This window comes from Lethenteron reissneri, chromosome 33 (genome assembly GCF_015708825.2).
Source record: "Lethenteron reissneri isolate LAM-NWPU_2019-01 chromosome 33, ASM1570882v1, whole genome shotgun sequence".
Lineage (NCBI taxonomy): Eukaryota > Metazoa > Chordata > Hyperoartia > Petromyzontiformes > Petromyzontidae > Lethenteron > Lethenteron reissneri.
Genome location: NC_083811.1, coordinates 11,923,063 through 11,945,788, shown reverse-complemented (window position 1 = coordinate 11,945,788; position 22,726 = coordinate 11,923,063). Strand labels below are relative to the sequence as shown.

Sequence of the window (22,726 nt, the reverse complement as noted above, 5' to 3'; positions counted from 1 at the left end):
AATTCGCTTAAGCAATTTAGCTATCGCTTGGCCACAGAGATCACAAGTTGCCGAATTAAGTAGTTACGACGTTACGACCGGTGCTTCATTTCGGCCGGAATAGTCCGGAACGCTGCTGCGGGAATGATGTCGGCAGCCATCCAGGATCCACATCCATCTCGCTCGATGTTGTTCTGGTGGCAAAAAAAAACACTTTCATGAACATTATGGATAAACATTATACCTTCTATCCTAGTGGTAGTGCCTCATGCCGATAATGTCTTGCTCCAGACGAGCCTAGCAGCGTTCCTAAAAAAATGGAGTGGGATATTAAGACCTGGATATGCGGATTATGTTATACGAATCGACAAAACCATTGCTAGTCTACGCTTTATTTGCAATTACACAAAGACAAAGATCCCCTGTATAGCCTTAACGGACTGTTGGGGCAGGTGGTGTTCGTGAGGACCCTTGAAGGCCGGCACAGCACACGAGTAGGTCGATGACCAGCACCACGCCCGGCAGCCTTTCTTTCCCCAGTGGCGATGTTTACGCATCGCACCAGGTACTCATTTGAGGCTGAGTCGACCTAGGGGAGGCCCAGGACCGGTTCAGATAATCGTCACTGGTGTTTGCCGTGAGCGGGAATCGAACCCGGGTCGCCAGGTTCGTAGTGCAGCGCGCTGACCGCTACACCACACATACACACACACGTACACATACACGTACACACACGTACACACGCACGTACACACACACACACACGTACACACACACGTACACACACACGCACACACACGTACACACACACATACACACGCACGTACACACACACGTACACACACGTACACACGCACGTACACACACACACGTACACACACACGCACACACACGTACACACACACGTACACATGCACGTACACACACATGCACACACGCACGTACACACACACGTACACACGCACGTACACATGCACGTACACACACACGTACACATGCACGCGCACACACATGCACACAATTCGTTGCAAATAAATATGGCACTGACGTCAATAGAGTGGAATGAAGATCTCAAATGACGATCCGAACTGGTGCCGCTCCACAACGAGCGATATATATATATAAATATATCTCAATATATATATCTCGAGATTTGTATGGTGGCATGCAGGGATAAACGGGTTACGTATCTGTGTACCGACAAGATTAGATACTGCATATGGATATATTAATTAATCAAAACAAACTAAAAAAATTCGTCAATAACTGCCTAAAAATAAAACATATAATCATCGCCGTTTTTGGCAATAACCCTTCTTCATGGCACACAGAGACACCAGAGAGATAAAGTGAGCAAGTGTTGGCGATTGCATTGATGAGAATTAAAATGTAGAAATGTTTTCTAATCATCAGTTTTGAAACATGCGTATGAATAGCTTTGCTTATAATTAGCTAGTGGGTAACGGATACACCATTCAATCATGAAAGCGGATTACTCACTTTTATTGAAAACTAAAATGATAAAATGTTGTTGGCACATTGCATTAATAATTTGCTAAATAGAGAAAAATCTGTTTGGTTATGTCAACGTTGAATTCACGTCTGCGTGAAATGTATTCGTAATCCGTATCGAATCGCTTTCTATCGGCTTAAGATTCACACTTAACGTTAGGAAACTTACTACAGTATTGGTTTACCGATGAAGGCGATCGTATATATATTAAATTAAATAAGCGAGCAGATAATGCGTCTGGTATCCGTCTCTTCACATACAATTATCAAATATTTTTTTACACAAACCATCAGCTGCACGGCCTTCTGGGAATGCAACATGTCAGCAACATTGTGTCAAGACGAACAAACTCTGGACCAGTTTCGACACACAGTGTCTCATCAGCAGCGTCGGGCTTGCTTGAATTAACGCTATACTCTTTGGTTCTTTCGGTAAAGTCACGTATTTATGCCGACGTGACTTTACCGAAAGAACCAAAGAGTATGGATTCCTGCAGTCACGAAAGCTTCAAATCAAGATTGAATCAACGCTGTTGGACAGCCGATCTTCCAGGAAAGCACCACGATTTAGTGTCTATGTTCGGCACAAAATAATACAGCGATACACTCAGGATATCAACACAAATTAGCAGACAACATCTAATTGTTATATCCTTCTTTCCACGTAACAAAAAATATAATTCTTACATTTAGAAGAAGCGCTTGGCTCCATAATGAAATACGCGTAGAACTGTGGGCTGTCCCTGCCTGCCCTGTGAGTGAAACCAATACACATCCAGGGTTTTCATATTATTCTCGTAAGAAGCATAGACTCCACTCAATTAGTCTCAGATGTCAGCAGCTTTCTAGGAGCACTTCTAGAACACCGAACTTAGCACTCGGCTTCAGTCACTCGCGATCAAACGTGTCGGAACACGGCCTCATCCATACAGTGTGTCTCGCATGAACGCGCACCGCATTACACAATTCTGACCGTGGCGAACTTGAAAAAATTCCACATTACCATGACGGGGGTGGGGGCAGTCTGTCCACAGGACTACCACCGGGCAATTGCACAATTATTATAGCGCAATCAGCGAACTATATGCCCTGCTACAGACTACCAGTGAGAACCCAGCGTTGTGTGGGTATTCATTGTGATTGTGTTGTCACGAGCAAGTGATCCGATGTACACGCCCGCAGATAATCTTACATGCAGGTGCAAGGCTCGTGCTGGCAACTCAGAAATATACACCCCCAGGCTTGGGATTCGGAGGTGACACGCCAGGGCTGGCAGATCGGGGGGGGGGGGGCTAATTCAGGACGATCTGAGACCGTCCACCCCACGGAACCAATCAGCGTTTTGTCGGATTTCGTGTCTATTTTTGTTTTTGTCTGACAGTGGTAATGCACCGCAAAAGCATCGAAATAGGAAATAGTCGACTCAATAAAAATATATATAAGCAATGCGTTGGGGTTAACGAGACTCTGGCCTAAGAAGAAAACAGCATGTATATATATAGTAGGTGACGTTTTGGGAAAGTCCCCTTCTTCATAACACGTGAATTCTTGAGGCCAGAGAGGTGGAGTTTATAAGGGTTGGAGAGTGCACTTGCCGCCTGATGAGAATTAACTTGAAACACGTATTTTGTGCTGGCCAGTTTTTAAATAAGCAGATGAATAGTTGCACCATCAGTACACTATACTCGACAACCACTTCAACAATCAAAAGGTATTCCAATGCAATATTAATGAATTTATATTAAAAGCTAACATGTTGTCCGCACATTGAGTATATATATTTTTGTTCTTTGAAGGCGACGGTGTTGCTGACGCACGTTTTGAGCTGTGTTGTTATCTGCGCTTGTGCACCACTGCCGACGCAGCAGCGGTGGCGAGATGTTAACAACCTCGCCTGGTTTACCGGAGGTCGTGGGTTCGATCCTGACCCAGATGCCTGCTGTATATTTGGAGTTTACGCGTATCGCTTCCTCGTGGTCGCATGGATTTTTCTCCGGGCCTTCCGTTGTTTCGCCTCCACATTTAGAATCGACATTAATTTACAGTATTTCGATACTGCACATTTCCACACGATCAGTAACTTCATCGGGCTGTCATTTGTGGCCAGGTCGCTTCTGAAAAAGAGCAATAATGTACAATTCAGCGGGCATTACCTGGTGAAATAAAAATAGTAGTTTCAAATAAGTTAAGTCAAGCAACAGCTAACGTATCTCGTGTATGCATGCAGCACGAAGTTAGACTAAACTAAAACGAAACTAAGTTAATGTCGACCTGTTCCCCCGCTCTAACGGGCATATGGAGCGACTCACATCTCCTGTTGGTAGCCTCCAACTCGCGGTGAAAATTCCACATTCTCATGGCGGGTGCCGGTACTTACATATGCTTACCCGTAAAGTGGTACTTTTTTATGGAAACCAGAAGGATTACGGGCTGCCTGCTGACTCGACTCTCCACCGGGGGTTGAACTTATAACTTTCTGCACATTTGCGAGCCAAGTCCTCTAACCGCGGCGGCACGCGGTTTACTAAAACAAACGGTGCTCGTGAAAGGCGTACGAAAGAGACTCTCCACGCGGGGAGACGGAACGATGGACATCAGCTCGTGTGCGAGTGCCGGGCGGTTCGTTAGCTACATCGCAGATTCGTGAGACGAGGGCAGCCTGCGGAGGCTTTCATGCACGTGGTGATGGTGGTGATGGTGGTGGTGACAATGACAGGGTTATTGGTGATTTTAATGACGGCGTTTTGATGACCAAATATATGAAGGCAGGGCTCACACTCGCTGTGTATGTATGTTGAACTTATTTCGCACCCTAAATATCCAACCGTGTTAGTTGGAGATGCGGGAGGGACATCAACCTAAACTCAAAAATAATTTCTAAAGAAATTAGTTATCAAATGAAAACGCGAATGTCGCGTGGTGTCTCGTTAATGTAGCGGGGAACCCACCACCCTCTTGCCTACAAGCGCCGTGTCCCATAGTGCATTGCGTGGGTTACATCGCGTACATATATAAATGTGTCGTAAAGCCACCTCCACCCGACACAGCCAATGAACAATGTTTATCACGTGAACACAAACGTGCCAATGGTTACTACTTCAGCACACCGCTTGTGTGTTGGAGAGCAAACCGACGTGAACGACGTTTCGCTGGTGATTGCAACCAGCTTCATCAGGCGACGTGCCGGACTTGTGTAGAAGTCGTCCTGCAGCTGTATCCCAGCTGCACGCTTGTTTGACTTCTATAGATTTAGATTCGAGCTTGCCTGTTTCTAAGCATTTGTTGCTAATACGTTGAGGATTATGCACGAAATTTTTCACCTGAGCTGTTATTCAATTGACGTTTCATATTTTCCCGTACACCTTTTTAGTCGTATTCTTGGTTCTTTCGGTAAAGTCACGTAAAAGGGAAATAATACAATATTTTTATTATTATTTTATTATTTCCCTTCTACTTGACTTTACCGAAGGGAAATAACAAAATAATATTTTATAAATTTTATTATTTCCCTTCTATGTGACTTTACCGAAAGAACCAAGAATATGAATCCCTGCAGTCACGAAAGCTTAAAATCAAAATTTTAAACCTTTTTAGTCGTTGATAAGGGATATTTGTAGTCAGGATATAATGCTATCGCATCTATTATGCAGTACATTTACAAAGCCAAGGAGAATACCTTCAACCCTTATTGTGTGGGGATAACGCACGTGCCTAGACCCCTTTTGGAGTGGAACATCGCTTGTGCAGCAGTTGAGGAATCTGTTTTAGAAGGAAGGAGGCGATGGCGCGGCTAATAATAGATATGTTGAGGAGGTGAAGCGGCGAGGCTAATGATGGATTTCTCCCAAATGTTGGCGAAGGTAACAACAATAAACACACAACACGTCCATGACTCCCGCGAGAGGCGCGTGATTATTATGTTTGCGTTGCAATTACGTGCCCAACCACTCGAATGACAGCTCATTAATATTCCTTAATCGACCACCGTTCGAGAGTATATAGGTGCAGTGCTATTACCAAATAGGCATTTAATGACTGAAATATCTTATCCGGAATAATCCCTCGAGATGGAACACGTGGTTTTCAAAGGCTGTTCAAGATATTCCATGCACAACGTTAAATGTATCAACACAATATTTTGGGGTCCATTGCCCTTGCTTCCATGGTCGAGTGTTTTAAACACTCATCCTCTGACGAGGTTTCGCCTTGACAATGAACACTTCACATGCCGTGCGTACGATTGCACCACACGCATAGATGTTACAACGTACGTAATGTACAATGCTTGCTCACATGTACAGACGATATATATATATATATTTGTGTATTATACACAATAGTAGTGATTTCACTGTGGGACGGTTTTAGCCAGTATCAATATAATAGCAGAAAAATTAACCCGTTTTTCACTATAAATCCTTTATATGCGTGGCGGCTAGAGTCCTCTCGTCCTCTGGCTTGAGATGGCTGCCACCTATGGGTCAGATGATTGCCTGCCACCATTAAGCAATTGGTAATTAAATATAATTTATTTTTTCCTAAAAAGTGTAAAATTTTGGATTTTTTTTCACGAAAATAAATTGTCACGCACAACGAGTGTGTGTGCAAAATGTCAGCTCGATTGGATCACGGGAAGTGGGTTAAAAAACGACCGAAAGATTTGCACGGTCGTAAGCGCACAAGCAAGCAAGTGAACTTAATATAAAGGATTTAAAAAGGGTCCCATTGATGTGCCGTGTCTGCTCTAACCCGAGTTTTGCATGCCTCGATATGTGCATAGTCGTGGAACCGCTGAGGCAGCTCATATTTCTCCGGCCTCAGCAGTTCGCCTGCTGCATTTTTTCACCTGAAGACGATTTAAAAAAAAAAATCTATCTACGTGAAACTTTACCGAAAGACCCAAAGAGTATGAATTCCTGCAGTCACGAAAGCTTCAAGTCAAGCCGTACCCTCGTTTCCCCCCCCACCCTCCTCAGCTATGTAAACCCTTGTCAAAGCCATCTCTTTGGCATACCTCAGCAACTGTTGTCGCTGTGGTGGTCCCCCACCTGATGAAGGACGCTTGTGTTGCGCCCGAAACGTCGTGATTTAATTAAGTTGTTTTCACTTGTTTTTATTTTATTCTATTATTATTTTCACCTACGTGACTTTACCGAAAGAACCAAAGAGTATGGATCCTTGCAGTCACGAAAACTTAACATCTAGAATGTGCCTAGTCCTTGTGCTGTCCGCTTTTATGGCGTTGTTCTCTGGACTAACACTGCTGAGACAAGGCCATGAAAGAAGCCCTTTGGTGTCGGCCCATGAGTTCCGAGGACAATGCGTACATGAGTATACGAGCGCGTTTGTTCGCATGTTTTGCCGCACGTATTGCGTGTGGCTAATGCGGACTTGCTGATGCCCTCCAATGGGTGTGTCCTGGGCCTGGATTAAGGCACGGGGACCTCCGACAGCTGGAGGGCCTTCCAGAGATGAAGTGAAAAGTTATTTCATTCGTGAAGCGCTGAATTTGGATTTCTTGTTAGCCTTGTAGAAATACATTTTATTTTTTTCTTTAACTTTGTTTTCCTTTTGAAAACATTACTGGTGGCCTCACAGTACATGTAGCCCAGCGGCCTACACAATCTGAACCCGGCTCTGTGTGTGTGTCTATTTGGAGTGATTTCGCTGCTGCGCAAATGGGGATGCCTAGACCACACGTCACCACGCTGGTGAGTGCGTGTTGGTGAGGGTGGAGGATGACCTTGGATCGGTTCAGATACCACGCGACGCTGATGTCAGTGCCGTGGGTTGGGAACCCAACTTGAATCACCGGTCTTGCAACTCACCGCGGCTTTCCTGGATAAAAATACAGGATTAGTTCTAAGTGGGTTCGACATACGATGAGAATCCTACGATTTTTAGAGTCAGTCGAGGGCCAACTCAGCCCATCAGTCTTCTACGGGCGACACAATAATAACCACCTCATGAGAAATCAACACCATTGACCGACTCGCCCTCGGTATAGGAACGTGGAATTGCCGCCACTGTCTCAGTACCCTTCGGCTGAAATGAGTACCTTGTGGTTGCGATCATCGCTATGAATGGTTGTGTTTGGAAACGACTCCGATTGTGAGAGAGCACGATGATCCTTTACATCTTCCTGTGCTTCCGTGATTTGTGTTACAATTCTGACTCCAACGTCTCCCCGTCTCTCCTCGTCTCCCGTCGACTCTCTGTCTCCCTGGTCTCCATCCTCCATCCTTCTCACCTGCCTTCATGTGCCCCCTGTTTGTCTCTCATTGCTGCATCTCCCTGTGTCTCCCTTCACGTTCCATCCTCCACGCTTCCGTGTCTCCCTCTGATGTTTCTCTTTCCCCGTCTCTCCGCGTCTCCATCCTCGCCAATCCGCCGTCTCGTATCTGTTGCTCCATCATCATCATCATCATCGTCGTCTCTCTGTCTCCCTCCTCGTTCCCTGCGCTCGGCACCCACCACCCTCCCCGACCAGACGGCAGCTCTCCGCTGAGTGCGCTCCGCTACTGCATGCCGGCTCTCAAGATGGAACACTACCTGAGCCTCAAGCAGGCGGCCGTGTCATCCCTACGGGACCACGACTCGTCCGAACCTCCTCCTCCTCATCACCATCACCACCACCATCACCACCACCAACACCACAACCACCAGAGCCAGCACCATCACCACCAGCAGCAGCAGCAGCAACAACAGCAGCAGCAGCACGGCAGCAGCAAGGGCGAGGGTAGTCCCGATTCGGTGGACATCAAGGCCGGAGCTGGTGGAGAGATCGGCGGTGGAGGAGCAGGGGGAGGAGGAGGAGCAGCGGGAGGAGGGGGAGGGAAGGGCAAGAAGAGACGGAACCGCACCACGTTCACGAGCTTCCAGCTGGAGGAGCTGGAGAAGATCTTTCAGAAGACGCACTACCCCGACGTGTACGCGCGCGAGCAGCTCGCCCTGCGCACGGAGCTCACCGAGGCGCGAGTGCAGGCGAGTGCGTGACTGTGCACGTGCGTGTGCGTGACTGTGTGTGTGTGACTGTGTGTGTGTGACTGTGTGTGTGACTGTGTGTGTGTGACTGTGTGTGTGTGTGTGTGCGTGACTGTGTGTGTGTGTGTCTGTGTGTGCGTGACTGTGTGTGTGTGACTGTGTGTGTGACTGTGTGACTGTGTGTGTGTGTGAGTGTGTGTGTGACTGTGTGTGAGACTGTGTGTATGACTGTGTGTGTGACTGTGTGTGTGTCTGTGTGTGCGTGACTGTGTGTGCGTGACTGTGGGTGTGTGTGTGTGACTGTGTGTGTGTGACTGTGTGTGTGTGACTGTGTGTGTGTGACTGTGTGACTGTGTGTGTGTGACTGTGTGTGTGACTGTGTGCGTGACTGTGTGTGCGTGACTGTGGGTGTGTGTGTGTGACTGTGAGTGGCTGTGCGAGTCACTGTGCGTGTGTATTTGTGCGTGGGGAGCGGTGGCGCAGTGGTTAGCACGCCGCGCTTCGAACCCGGCGATCAGAGTTCGATTCCCGCTCACGGCCAGCACCAGTGACGATTATCTCAACTGGTCATGGGCCCTCCCCTAGGTCGACTCAGCCTCAAATGAGTACCCAGTGAGGTGTGTGTAAAAATCGTCATCACTGGGGGAGACAAAAGGCGGTCGGGCGTGGTGCTGGCTACCCACTCCCCCTCGCGTATCGTTCCGGCATCTCCGTAGCCCCCCCTCGTTGCGTCTTCTTCGTCTCTTCTCACGACCAAACGACCGAGCGCTCACCTCCCATTGTCTGATCGCCGACGTGAGTCACTCCGACCGACTCAGCATCTCGCCACCGTTTTCCCCTTCGAGGTGTTCCATGCCGTCCACCATCGCGTTCTCATCATCTCTACCCTTCGAATCGCCCACCCTTCGAAACGGTCGCGCATCTTCATTGTGCATGCGTCACCACCAAAGTCACCGGTAACGTAACGAAGGTAACAGGCACCGCTCGACTGATGGGACTTAGAAAGTCGATAACCGGTCCAGAATTTACCCGGGCAGTATTGGTCCGGAATTCCGACAGGGTTACGGAGTAAAACACATACTCTGAATGAATAGTAAAGGACGATAGTTTAGCCTGTTTATTAGGGACCGTCCATAAATGACGTCACGCACCTAGTGGAGGGTGGGGGGTCAGACATTTGTGACAATGTGTGACGAGGGGGGGGGGGGGGTGAGAAATGTGACGTCACATCAAAGTGCACAACTTTAAATCAATATAGACAATACGTTCTACTTAATTAAATAGACTTTTTAATAAATGTTTTCTCTTACAACATCAGAGTGCAGCGGCACATTAAATACGCACTACAATGACAATAGTTTAAAGCGATTTGAAGCATGTTTTATTTTGGGGGGGGGCAGAGCATTGTGACGTCATATTTGAGGGGGACGCTGACTTTTTGTGACGCCGTGGGGCGAGGGGGGGTCAAAAATTGTCCAAATTCACGTGACGTCATTTATGGACGGCCCCTTAATCATTGCTTCCTTTATCTAATATGTATATATATGCATATTCATACAATGTACACGCGTACAGAAATCGCACTACCATTTATAGCTGAGCTATATTACAGGCATGCATTTAAGTCTGATTGATTAGCTTGAGGACTACTGTGTTAACGAGTGGGTTATATTTAATGTGCAAACAGTGTCACGCAGCCTGCGTGTGTGCCCATGAACATCGGTGCGCGTCCGATACTGAAGCCCGTTTGACTGCACGCCCATTCTCAAAGCGGTTCATCAGCCGTCCCGCCTCTGAAACACTGTTAGAAATACATTTGAACGCCATTCATTCCGCTCACGTGTCATCAGCAGCAGATTCGCGTATTTTTGCTGTTGCTGTTAAAACAATCACTACGGTTTTTGTTTTAAACAAAGTATGACAAGATTTGGATGGAACCCGCCCATGCACCGTGTAATCATAGCCTGAATAATAGGTGCTCGCAAACACACATTCCCACTGACGAATGAACGGCCCGTGATTTGAAGCAGCAGTATTGAAGAGCGGGGTGCATTCCGTTCAAAGTGAATTGGAAAGTTGAGCGAGTACTCGCAGGAATCTTACTCTACATGCAAACAGAATACGCAGATCTCTGTGGTTAATTCGCGTCTCATGAGTGCCTATTTACGACGCAGCGAACATGTTTGCAATATAAATATGGAATAGGATAAATGGGGGAAATAAATAGGAAATATTGACATTAGGACTTTAATGAGCGTATCGGAGACATACCTATATAGCAAAAGGAAAAATGTGGAATATCAGAAATAGGGAATAGACATGGGGAATATGAGAAACGGGGAATAGAAATTTGGGATTTGATCATTAGGCTGCAGGTGGTGCTGCTGCTGGCTTCGACGGACAATGAGTTCGCGACTTTACGTCTCGACCCACCGCGACTGCTCGTGAACAACAATGAGCTTATTTGAATTACAAGGAGACTCGGCTAATAATAAGAAGAAGAGAGATGGGTCACGGCTCGCACTGCCGAATGGAAACGCCGTTGTTGGTAACGGTGTTAGAAACTGTGACAGTAACTCGTGCCCGCGTTTGTTTAAATCGGTCGAGAGAAACGTGCGCTGAGTAAACATGCAACGTCAGGTCTCAACGATTTCTCCATTGGGCAGTCCGAGAAATTACTCATCCTGCCTGCTGCAGTCAAATTGACTCAACGTTGCATGCTCACTGGGTGCGTCCTTCTCTAAACGCTTCAGCATATTCGTAAACAAACAAGAAAACAATTATGTCCGTTGTATCTTGAGCAATACATAGCATTTAGGACGTCACAATTCAAATCTGTAAATTATGGGAGATGATCCATCACGTTCGTAACATTAGTTGGAGGTCACACTTTGCCAGCTCGTTATTTGAGTTGGTCATCTAAATTCGAAAGTGACAAATGTCCGCATATGCAGTTCTGTTGAGTTGGTGGTTTGCACAAGGCTGGGAGCTTTTGCACACGCAATGCACATCCTTGTGTGCTGGTAAATCTACTCAGGACGCAGTTATATTTATTGTTTGTGTTTTTTTTTTCATAACATTCTAGTAAGGGTTAAGGCTAATTTAATTTTACGTTTTAAAATCACACACATATCAGCGAAATATGTTATTTTGTTGAGGTAGTTTAAAACCGTGTTTATATATATACACTATTAGAGTAGCGGACGGTAACATAAACGTTGCTCCGAGTACGTAAATATTATTGAAAATAATACATGGCAATGGGAATAAATAAGAGTTTTCACTGTAAATCCAATGAACTGACTGTCAGCTTTTCTTGGTTCTTTCGGTAAAGCCACGTAGAAGGGAAATAATAAAATAATAAAAATTAACATAATTAAATAAAATTCTCACGACGTTTCGGCCACAACACAAGCAGCCGTCCTCAGGTGAAGAAACAGAGCTGTCGGAAAGACATTGGAGCGCTGTCTTTCCGACAACTCTGTTTCTTCACCGGAGGACGGCTGCTTGTGTTGTGGCCGAAACGTCGTGAGAATTTTATTTTATTATGTTTTATTTTTATTATTGTATTATTTCCCTTCTACGTGACTTTACCTTTAAGAACTAAGAATACGAATCCCTGCAGTCACGAAAGCTTTAAATCAAAATGTGACTGTAGGCTCTCCACTCGCGACACATTTGAGTTAGCGCTGTCACACTGGCAGGGTCTCATCTTTGAGCACTTACCCGTCAACTATACAATTACACTTTTTCATTCATGCTGAATGAACAATTATTGAAATACGGTGATAAAAAAACCTATATTACAGTATATTGAATACGGTATATGTTTTAAATATTGTACAGCGTTTTAGAATAATATCTGCCATTGACAATTGACACAGAATAGCTTACAAAGCGTGTAATCCTTGTTGTCATCAACACCCATGACGTTTTCCAATTCTGGATGAATGCCTCCTCATGTCATCGCCAATGCTCACGGCCCTGCGATGCCACAATGCTTCTCGTTCCTTCCGTGGAGATTGCTTCCGAGTCATTCTCTTTGTCTGCTCATTCTGTCACCAGTCTCACACCTCTTGCCAAAGTCGATTCACCTTCCGTAACAGTCAACAACTCTCCATCGACATGAGCTCGAGCCTCCCGCGCACCACGTGACTTCTGTGTGATCATCCCCCTCTTCTAGATTTGAAGCTTTCGTGACTGCAATGATTCATATTCTTAGGTTTTTTTCGGTAAAGTCACGTAGGTAAAAAATGTAAATTAATAAAAGTAAAATAAAACTAAATAAAAAATCACGACGTTTCGGAAGCAACACAAGCCTCCGTCTTCAGGTGGAACCGTCACAGCCACGACAGCTGTATCGACAGCTGTATTTTTTTATTTTACTTTTATTAATTTACATTTCTTACCTACGTGACTTTACCGAAAAAACCTAAGAATATCATCCCCCTCGCTCCGAATTCCTATTTACCTCCCCGCCCGATGTGGGGACAGGCACGTTGCTCCACTGTGCAGCAGCAACAGCAGCAGCGGCAGCGGCTATGCCCTGGTGTAGCAATCTCCTCCCTGACCTCTCTTTACTGGACATTTCCTCACGTGTCTCCATTCCTTGTCCATCCTTGTTCCCCTATTCCCCGTTCTTTATCTTCTCTCTTCCGTTTTGACTTGAAACTTTCGCGACTGCAGGGATTCAGATTCTGGGTTCTTTCGGTAAAGTCACGTAAGTAGAAAATAGAAAATAAAAAAAATAGAAATAATTAATAGAAAATATGCTAATAAAAGCAAAAACCCCCACGGTCTTCATCAGGCGCCTACTGAAGACCGATTGTGTTGCAATCGAAACATCGTGGGGTTTTTGCTTTTATTATTATTTTCGAATTATTATTTTTTATTTATAAATTTATTTTATTATTTCTAGTTTTTCGGCGTGACTTTACCGAAAGAACCAAGAATAGGTACTTCTCTCTTCCCTTTCCATTTTTTACCCCGGTGCATCACCTTCTTGACTCTCCTCCCGCTCCCCACGGTGCCGTCACGGCTACTACAACAGGTGCCAGTGATGTCCCTAATTTGTCTGATTGTTTCCGGATACTCGCCTTCATCTTCCGCCGCTCGGTGTCATTGCCAGCGTGCATCTCTCCATCCTCCTCTGCGCATGTTTCATTTTTTGTTCTACTGTCCTTCATGTCAATGCGCTCTGCTTGTCATCGGCTTTCTTCTTTCGGCGCAGTGTTGCTTTTCACGTGCAAATGCAGTTTTCCTAAAAGCACTCCATGCTGCCCCTGAGCGCACGAGTTCACCGGCTGGTGGTGGATACGTACGGTGCCTATAATCCAGCACGGTGGAGGCAGCCGAGAGTTGCTAGATCATCGCACAGATGTCGTGAATCTCTCTTCCCCGTGGGCGTCGAGGTATCATAGCCTGGGCTTGCCTAGGAGAAGGTCTTGCAGCCAATGGCGACTCCATCTGTTCCACCTGTATGGGAAGGAGTGTAGCCCCCTTGCATAGAGGATCGCAGAGCTTGGACAATTGCTGGTGCCGGCTCGCCGCCTGGCCGCCGCATTCCTGCTCGTGTGTGGTCCCTCCTCGCTCCACTCCGTCATTTTCTCTCTCTCTTCTCTCTCTTCAAGAGTGAATGAAGTCTGTGCCACAACGTACCCACTTTAACACGGTTGGCTACGTACGGTGCAAAAGAAGTGCATCGTACGTACATACACATTTAAATAATACAGATGATAATCTGTCGTGGTTTCCAGTGGCGTCCCTCTGACTGTTTTCATTGTTTGGCATTGTGTATTATGCATGTACTGCGTGTAAATACATGCAATCTATTTCCTGCAAAATGTTTAAGCAATATCGTCTGGCTAAATAAAGTCAATCAAGCCATTATTAAAATTAAAATGTAACATCTTTTGTTGAAATTGTTTGAATGTAGAATGCATATGCATAGTTATGATTCGTTTATAGATTATTTTATATGATCATAACTATGTTTATGCAAAGTTGGCATATATTAACAAGTTCAACATAACATACATCAAATATCACCACCGTGTAGCCTGAACAGACCGTCGGAGCAAGTGCTGTTAGCGAGCACCAATTGGTGGGTGGCCTGCACCACGCCCGGCCACCTTTGTTTCCCCGTTGGCGATGCTTGCAAATTGCACCAGCCACTCATTTGAGTAACTAAGGTACATGTGTTGTGTTACTCCTAGCTGTAGACAAGCATTACTAATGCAGCACGACTGTGTGCTTCACTTTGTGTTGCACAACGCATTTATATTTCACCCTTCTCATATTTTTGTCAACGTCGCAATTTATTAAATGTAGTGCACATTACTTAACATCAACTGAAGGTACTCAATTGAAACGAGTCACATCTAAGCTTTGTTGTGTGTGTGTATGATTAGCAATTGCAGAATGGGTCACGAAACTACCATACACCCCTGCCAATCCACAAGTGTTATCCAAACCGGTAGCGGGTCTCTCCCTCTCCTATATCGACTCTGCCAGCCGTTAATGAACAGCTGGTGCAGTGTGTAAACACCAGAGACAAAATGTGGATGGGCTTGGGTGCCGGCCACACCATCCCCTCGTGTGTTCCATGCCGATCTTTATGAGCTCCTCCTCGCCTAACAGCACTCACCCCCCCCCCCCAACACCAGTCTGATCTGGCTAAATAGGAGCCCTTCGTGCCTAAGTACCCTTGCGAGATTATAGATAGCGCTGTGTGTACATGCTGGCTCGCACTGCTGTTGATATTCATATTCATTAAGGACGGGACGCAGGCTTCTTTAACGGCAGTCGCCGTCCGGCGGGTATCCATTTCAGCACCAGTTGAACGACAAATCCCCGCAGTGTGTGGCCTCGACGTGGCCTGCACCCGGCGCAGGGAGTACACCTTGTCCCCGCGTAGGTCTGTAGGTCTCAGTCTCTCGAGTGCGATGTCAAGAAGTTCATGAGCGCGTGGCGTTTCGATCATTAATTGCCCGGGGAATATGAGGCAGCGAGCGGGAGGCTCCTTTGAATGATGCAAAATGATTGGTGGAAATTTTGCCCCAAGGAAGCCGAGCAATGAGACCGCGCGGTTGTGCCCCATATCGATGTTATCTTCTATCTTATATCGATTTTATATCGCGCCTTAGCCCAAGGCGCTTTGCACTCAACATAAAATAGTGCGTTAGATGACGGTGGTTGAAGTCCAGAGTGGGGTTATTAAAAGTGCCGGTGTAGTTAGGGTGGCAGCTCTCTGGCGAATCGCCTGACGAGGCAGGTTGTCATCGCCAGAGAAACGTCACTGTACACAAATTGATCATGTCGTGGGTTTTCTCTCCAACACACCGGCGTGCTCAAGTGGTTACTAATTGGCATGTTTCATTTCCATGAACAATCTTACTAATTGGCTGTGTCGGCCGGTGGTGGGTTAACGACACATTTATATTTACCAGATCTAACTCCCCCCCCCCCCCCAAATAAAAAAAACACGTTAGTGTGGATAATATTGGTCGCGAAATGCTGCGTGTTAAACTCATGGTGACGGTCTGCATGGGTGAGAGTCAGACAGTCATATCCCATTTAGTACTTTACGGAACAGTACAACTTCGCACACGCAGCTGGCTTGGTGAGCGAGGCGTAGGCGGGTTTGTGAAAAGGTCGGATATGCGAACGTCTACAGACGTTGGCAGTGGTGCACCGTTCACAAATGCAGTTCTGGGTGTGGGCGGCAATTTCGTCTGGGTGGATACACGCAACGGTCTGACATGCTACGTTGTACCGTCCACATTTATCTATTTATGCAACGCAACATTCGCCTGAATAGTCAGGGTGGAGGAGTTGAGGTCACTCACTCGCTACTCTACTATCACTCAGTCACGCACTCAGTCACTTACCTGCTCACCCGCTCGCTCTTCGTACAAACACAAGTGAATGGGAGAGGAACTCAGTCGGCTGTTGGTACAAGTGCTGTTGGTGAGATGGCTATTCAGGTCGGCTCGGTACGAATGTCGTTTTGCAATCGGTTCATTGAAGTACAAGTGTAAGGACTCATCGGATAAGCGATTAAGTGAGCCACTCACACATGCGCATACATTGCGAGGAAGACCGCTTAGGAATATTATACCTGGCCTCGTGACTTCACCACTTACTTTCATGCAAAACCGATTTGGAAAAAAAAAATCTCTCTCACCCGATGTGGCATCGGGTTGCACCCCGTGTTGTCCAGCACTATGTCCGACGTTTCGCTCCACGTGCTGGGTGCTTCTTCAGGAACTGAATGCACAACCCAGAACAACCACGCAATCCTACCTCGTGATGCGTAGACTTACTCCACTCTGTAGGCAGACACTGATGGCAAGTGTGTGATACGCGCAGTGCTTCATTTCAGTCGGAGCAGACCTCCGGAAAGCTGCTCTGCGAATGATCTCGGCACCCAGCCACATCCATAGTACTCGCAGTACCACGGTGGGGTGTGTGGCTTGTGCGGGTGCTTGTGTGTACGGTGGGGGAACGGTAGTGTAGTGGTTAGCGCGCTGTGCTACGAACCTGGCGACCCAGGTTTGATTCCCACTCACGGCCAACACCAGTGACCATTGTTTGAACTGGTCCTGGGCCTCCTCTAGGTCGACTCAGCCTCAAATAAGTACCTAGTGTGGTGTGTGAACATTACCACTAGGGAGACAAAGGCGGCCGGGTATGGTGCTGGCCACCTACCCCCTCGTATTCTATGCCGGCCTTCAAAGCAGCACTTGCCCCACAAGTCGGTGGTGTGAGTAGTGGTGCGCACAGTGATGGCACACAAACACACGTGTGTGTGTGAATATTACTGACGGTTAAACGATGCCCTGAAGGACGGTACTGGGATAATACAAATAGGAACAACAGTTCCACACTGCCCACCAGGGATTATTTGTCTGTCGTGCATAAGCCCCGCCCAAACATGTAGTACGCTCCCAGATTGGTTGAAGTGCGTCACGTGACCGCGAGCTTTCTGTCGTGCACGAATGCTCTGTCCAACCAAGTTCCTACCTGCCCACTCCGAAGGAACGTGTTTATCGATAGGTGCACTTTGTACTCAATTGTTGGAGCCTTATGCCAATCATTCTAAATGAAAGTCTTCCAAGCAAGGTTGCAAGAAAATATCTCGAGAGAGAGAGAGACGCATACCTGGGTGCATGGAATACGAATGTGAATTTGAAGCAAATTGTTGCATCATCATCAATAGCAGCCATGTTCAATCTGGATGAATGCTCAGTTGTTTTTCTTACCCGTGTGTTGGTGGACACAGGTGTGGTTCCAGAACAGGCGAGCCAAGTGGCGCAAGCGGGAGAGGTTCGGGCAGATGCAGCAGGTGAGGAGCCACCTGGCGGCCGCCTGCGCCTTGCCACTGCTTCCCCAGCCCGATACCTACCCACAGGTGTGTACACGACAGCTACAGGTGTGTGTACTCAGCAACTACACCTGTGTATGTACACCCACAGGTGTGTGTGCACCCACAGTGTGTACACACAACATGCACAGGTGTGTGTGCACCCACAGGTGTGTGCACCCACAGGTGTGTGAACACAGCACGCACAGGTGTGTGTACTCAGCAACTACACCTGTGTATGTACACCCACAGGTGTGTGCACCCACAGTGTGTACACAAAGCACGTCAAGGTGTGTGTGTACACCCACAGTGTGTACACACGCACAAGGTGTGTCTGCACCCACAGGTGTGTGAACACAGCACGCACAGGTGTGTGTACACCAACAAGTGTGCACCCAGTACCCAGCAGCCACAGGTGCGTGCACCCAGCCGTATGCGTGTAAGCTTCTTATATACACACATGCAGACAATTATGTGCACTATCTCAACATTATCGTCAACTTTGGTCCACACACTGCTGGATAGTGGCCTGCTGACACCGCTGTATTATTTCACCGTTTTGCCATCCCACAATTCTCCTCGCTCCCTGCACGTGAGCGGAGATCATCGCTCCGTCTCCGCAGCGGTCGCCCTGTCGGGATTGTCGTCTCCTACGGGTTACCGCGCCGTTAACAATCCGCCCGTCACCAGTCTCGTCCATGGACAAACGTCCCTTTCTTGCGATCTGTTCTGCCCCAGGCCCACTTCCTTTCCTTTGACGTCGTTGTGATGTCTCTGTGTTTCTTCTCAGATCCACTTGCTTGCTTCTCTTTCTCTCCGTGTAAGTCTGCATTGAGAGAGGTGCACAAGCACAATAAACGAAAATGAAACACGAAGCATCTGTTATTTTACGTGCTGTGAAGAAGGGCCGTTACCCAAAACGTCGGGTGTTCTAAATGTTCCCGCTAAGGCCACGGTGTTATCGAGGAATGTGTATAAAGTGCAGCGTTCCTAGGGGGGGGGGCACTTGAAGGATTCTCAGAAGTAGCTCTGCAACATCTCCTTCCGTGGGCCATTCTCGCGGACACGTGGTTAGCGCGCCGCTGTGCGAGAGTTGCGAACGGACTCTTCGTCTCGCAGCTGGAATCAAATTGAACAACAACAACAAAACCGACTTGTGACAAGCGAGATTTAGCAAAGGGATGGCGAGCGATGTTGAGGAGGGCTGGCATCAATAGCCTGGTTGCTTGGCTCGTCTTGCCTCACAGCAATAAGCTCTTGGGTTCGATTCCCTCTCTTTGTGTGGAGTTTGTACGATGTCCTGCCCCTGTTCTGCACGGATTTCCTCCGGGTTCTTCGGTTTCCTCCCGTCGTTAAACTAAATGAAAAAGCCACCATATAATGTACCTGGCATTGGCCAAACCATCCCAGTGCTGAAATTTTACTTGCAAACTACTCAGTTGGGATTACACAGCAGCAGCAGCAGCAACATCACCCACCATTGTACAGACTTGACGTGACCCTCCTGAAAAAGAGCCTATGGACTCATTGAGCCCATTTCTGGGTAAATAAGCGTAATTAAACACAACAATTGACCGCGATCGATGACCTCACTACTGTGACCATTCACAAACAATACCCACCCCCCTCCCCACGCTCTCCCCACACTACCAAATATCTCTGCAGCACGCTGATGATGCTGCAGAGCGTAGAGGCAGCGGGTTTTAATTGCGCTGATTTGAAAGCGCCAGGTTGCGTGTACTTTGGTAAGTGCATGACGAGTAGAGCGCAGCTTCAGGATGTGTTGCATTTGCTGCCAACGGGAGGCACCATGGGAGGGTTCCGAAATATCCCCGCGCTGACGATGCGCGCGGTGGCAGGCGGACGCGGCGGTGATAATTGACGAAAATTATATTTTTGAAGCGCCATAGAATCTGCACCGAGAGCGATAAAACGATACGGTGGGGGGGGGGGGGGTCGAGAGACACGGAGCCCCCCCCCACACCCCCCTCACCCCACCCCCGTGTGTAATTATCCTGTGGGAGGGTTACGCATTCAATTATATCCGTAAGACGTGACGCCGCTTGGCGAGACTGAACGCAAACGGCCATCGCGCCGACGTGAGCGCGAGCATCGGCCGACGGCTATTTGTGTCCGAGCGCGTGTAACGCGACGGGCACATCGAGTCGACGGAGACACCGGCTGGAGGCTAAAGGTCACCCACACGTTCTGCGCCAGGGGTGATATCAGCCAAGCGCCTGTTGGAACCCGGCACGGCACGTAAGGTGGGTGGAGGTGTGTGGCCAGCGCCACGTCTGGATGTCTTGGTCTCAGCTGGGGCTGAACGATTAATCGATTTCAAATCGAAATCGCAATTTGAAACAATGCTGTTTAGCAAATCGCAAAGGCTGTGATTTTTTTGCGGGTTGAAAAGGCCTATTGCGTTCTTATTGGAATTGTTTTAATTTTTATATTATTATAATAACTTTATTTATTGAACTTAATTGTTATATGTTTGATTGTTATATTTCAATTAAACATTTTAATAAATACATGTTGGAAGCAATGTATATGTTTTAAGTTCTCACCCTTGCATTAGAAAATATCTAGAGCAGTTCATATTTTGATGGTATCATGTGGTAATGCTCCATCACATGTTTTAAATATATTATATAGTGAATATTGAACTGAAGCTTGACTTAAAAAATGTAATCGCAAATCAAATCGCAATCTCTGTCAGAAAAATCGCAATTAGATATTTTCCCCAAATCGTTCAGCCCAAGTCTCAGCAGTGCTGATGTTTAGGTACTATTCAATATATGCTGAGTCAACCTAGGGGAAGCCCAGGACCAGTTCAGATGTTGATCTTTTATGTTAGCCGAGAGCACGAATGGAAGGAACTACGGTCACCAGATTCGTAGCGAAGTGTATTAACAGCTGCACTACTGCTCCCCACAAAAAGACAAAACCCCACCATGTAGTCTTTACAGACTGTTGGGGCAAGTGTTGTTAGCAAGCACCTATGAAGGCCGGCACGGCACACGAGGGGGTGGGTAGCCAGCACCACATCCGGCAGCCTTTGTCTCCCAGTGTAAATATTTACACATTGCACCAGGTACTCATTTGAGGCTGAGTCGACCTCGGCGAAACCCAGGACCGATTCAGATATTGGGCACTGGTGTTGGCCGCGAGCAGGAGTCGAACTCGGCTCACTGGTATTCTCATTTTTCGTTTTTGTCGGTAAAGTCACGTAGGTAAAAACATTACAATTAATAAAAGTAAAATACTTTATACAGCTGTCGTGGCTGTGACGGTTCCACCTGAAGACGGAAGCTTGTGTTGCCTCCGAAACGTCGTGATTTTTATTTTATTTTACTTTTATTAATTTTAATGTTTTTACCTACGTGACTTTACCGAAAAAACCTAAGAATATGAATCCTTGCAGTCACGAAAGCTTCAAATCTAGAACTGGTATTCTCGGCATGGCGCGCTAAACGCTACTCGACCACTCCCCACACATACAAATACACACACACACGAACATACAAAGACAAAGATCCCCCGTATAGCCTGAACAGACTGTAGGGGCAAGTGCTGTTAGCGAGCACCTATGAAGGCCGGAACGGTACACGAGGGGGGTGGGTGGCCAGCACCACGCCCGACCGCCTTTGTCTCCCTAGTGGCGATGTTTACACACCGCACCAGGTACTCATTTAAGGCTGAGTCGACCTAGGGGAGGCCCAGGACCGGTTCAGATAATCGTCACTGGTGTTAGCCGTGAGCGGGAATCGAACCCGGGTCGCCAGGTTCATAGCGCAGCGCGCTAACCGCTACACCACCGCTCCCCACTACGAACATACACCCACGCACACACATGCACACCACGCGCCGAGTTCGCTTACATTTTGCGCTGACGTGAGCACCGCGTCCTTTGTTTATATAAATCTATCCCCTCGTTTAGAAGCCCTGGCGACAGACCTACATTTGTGGTCAGGCAATTAAGCGTTTTCAGTTCAATGCAGCCCCCCTGCTGCCGAACGGCGAGGGACGCATTACGGGTCTTGAGTTACACGGGTGTGGACACTGGGAATGTGTCGGTGTCGCATGCTCGGCGTGGATGGAAAGCCTCGTCGTTAGTTGCCTTTGCGATTCCAAATGGAGTAGAATGTTTTCCGAGCCAGGTGAGAGACTTTGACTTTTAAACAACTTTTATTGCCGCCAGCAGCAAAAGCACTGGAGGCGATTTCGATATGAAATACACAAAGTCACCAGCAAACAAATGAAAATAAACGCTACAAATCCACGCGCTGTGGCGCTAAAAAGCACCGTGCACAACACGAAAGAAAAGCCACGTGGTTGTGGTGGTCATCACGCACGCCACGGTGACGAGCGAGCGCTTCAGAAGGTCAACATGAGGGTGCCGTCCACGCTGGTACAGAGGGCAGGCGAGAGAGAGAGAGCGAGCAAGCGTGTTGCGATAATCAAGGAGACCTGTGTGTGTGGAAGGAGCGATGCAGGCGCGCCGTACGTGTGCATGTGGAACTTCTTTCGCACTGCGCGAGCCAAGCGTGCTAATCGGAGGTGCGGGGGAAGGACAACAAACTAAACACACCAAAAACAGTGCTAAAGAAATTAGTTGCCAATCTACATTTGAAAATGCAAAACTCCAGGGGCTTCCTAATTTCCTGATATCGGAAGGGAGAGCGTTCCAGACGGCCGCAGAAGGGCGTCTGAAAGCGCTCGATGGCTCGACAAAAGCCACTGCGCACAGCCGTTCCGACCGTGAACGAATGCTGTCAGTATCTGCGGCGTCATATTGCACAGTGCAGATCATAGTGCGGTCAATGAATGTGATAATAGGTTTTCCCCTTTTTTCTGTCAGCAAAACAGGTGTTAAGATGTTAAAAC

At 47.3% G+C, this 22,726-nt stretch overlaps 1 protein-coding gene across 5 annotated transcripts in view; it reads left to right on the top strand.

Annotated features, from left to right (window-relative positions):
• The window catches only part of LOC133350349 (homeobox protein aristaless-like 4), a 120,755-nt gene that overhangs the window by 64,172 nt on the left and 33,857 nt on the right, over positions 1–22,726 (top strand). For 3 of the 5 annotated variants that reach the window (XM_061564635.1, XM_061564631.1, XM_061564636.1), the window contains exons 2-3: positions 7,982–8,475; positions 17,759–17,908. In XM_061564635.1, the coding sequence (XP_061420619.1) occupies positions 7,982–8,475; positions 17,759–17,908 (644 nt within the window). The remainder of the gene's footprint in view (positions 1–7,981; positions 8,476–17,758; positions 17,909–22,726) is intronic. The other 2 variants (XM_061564634.1, XM_061564633.1) reach the window with 2 other exon arrangements.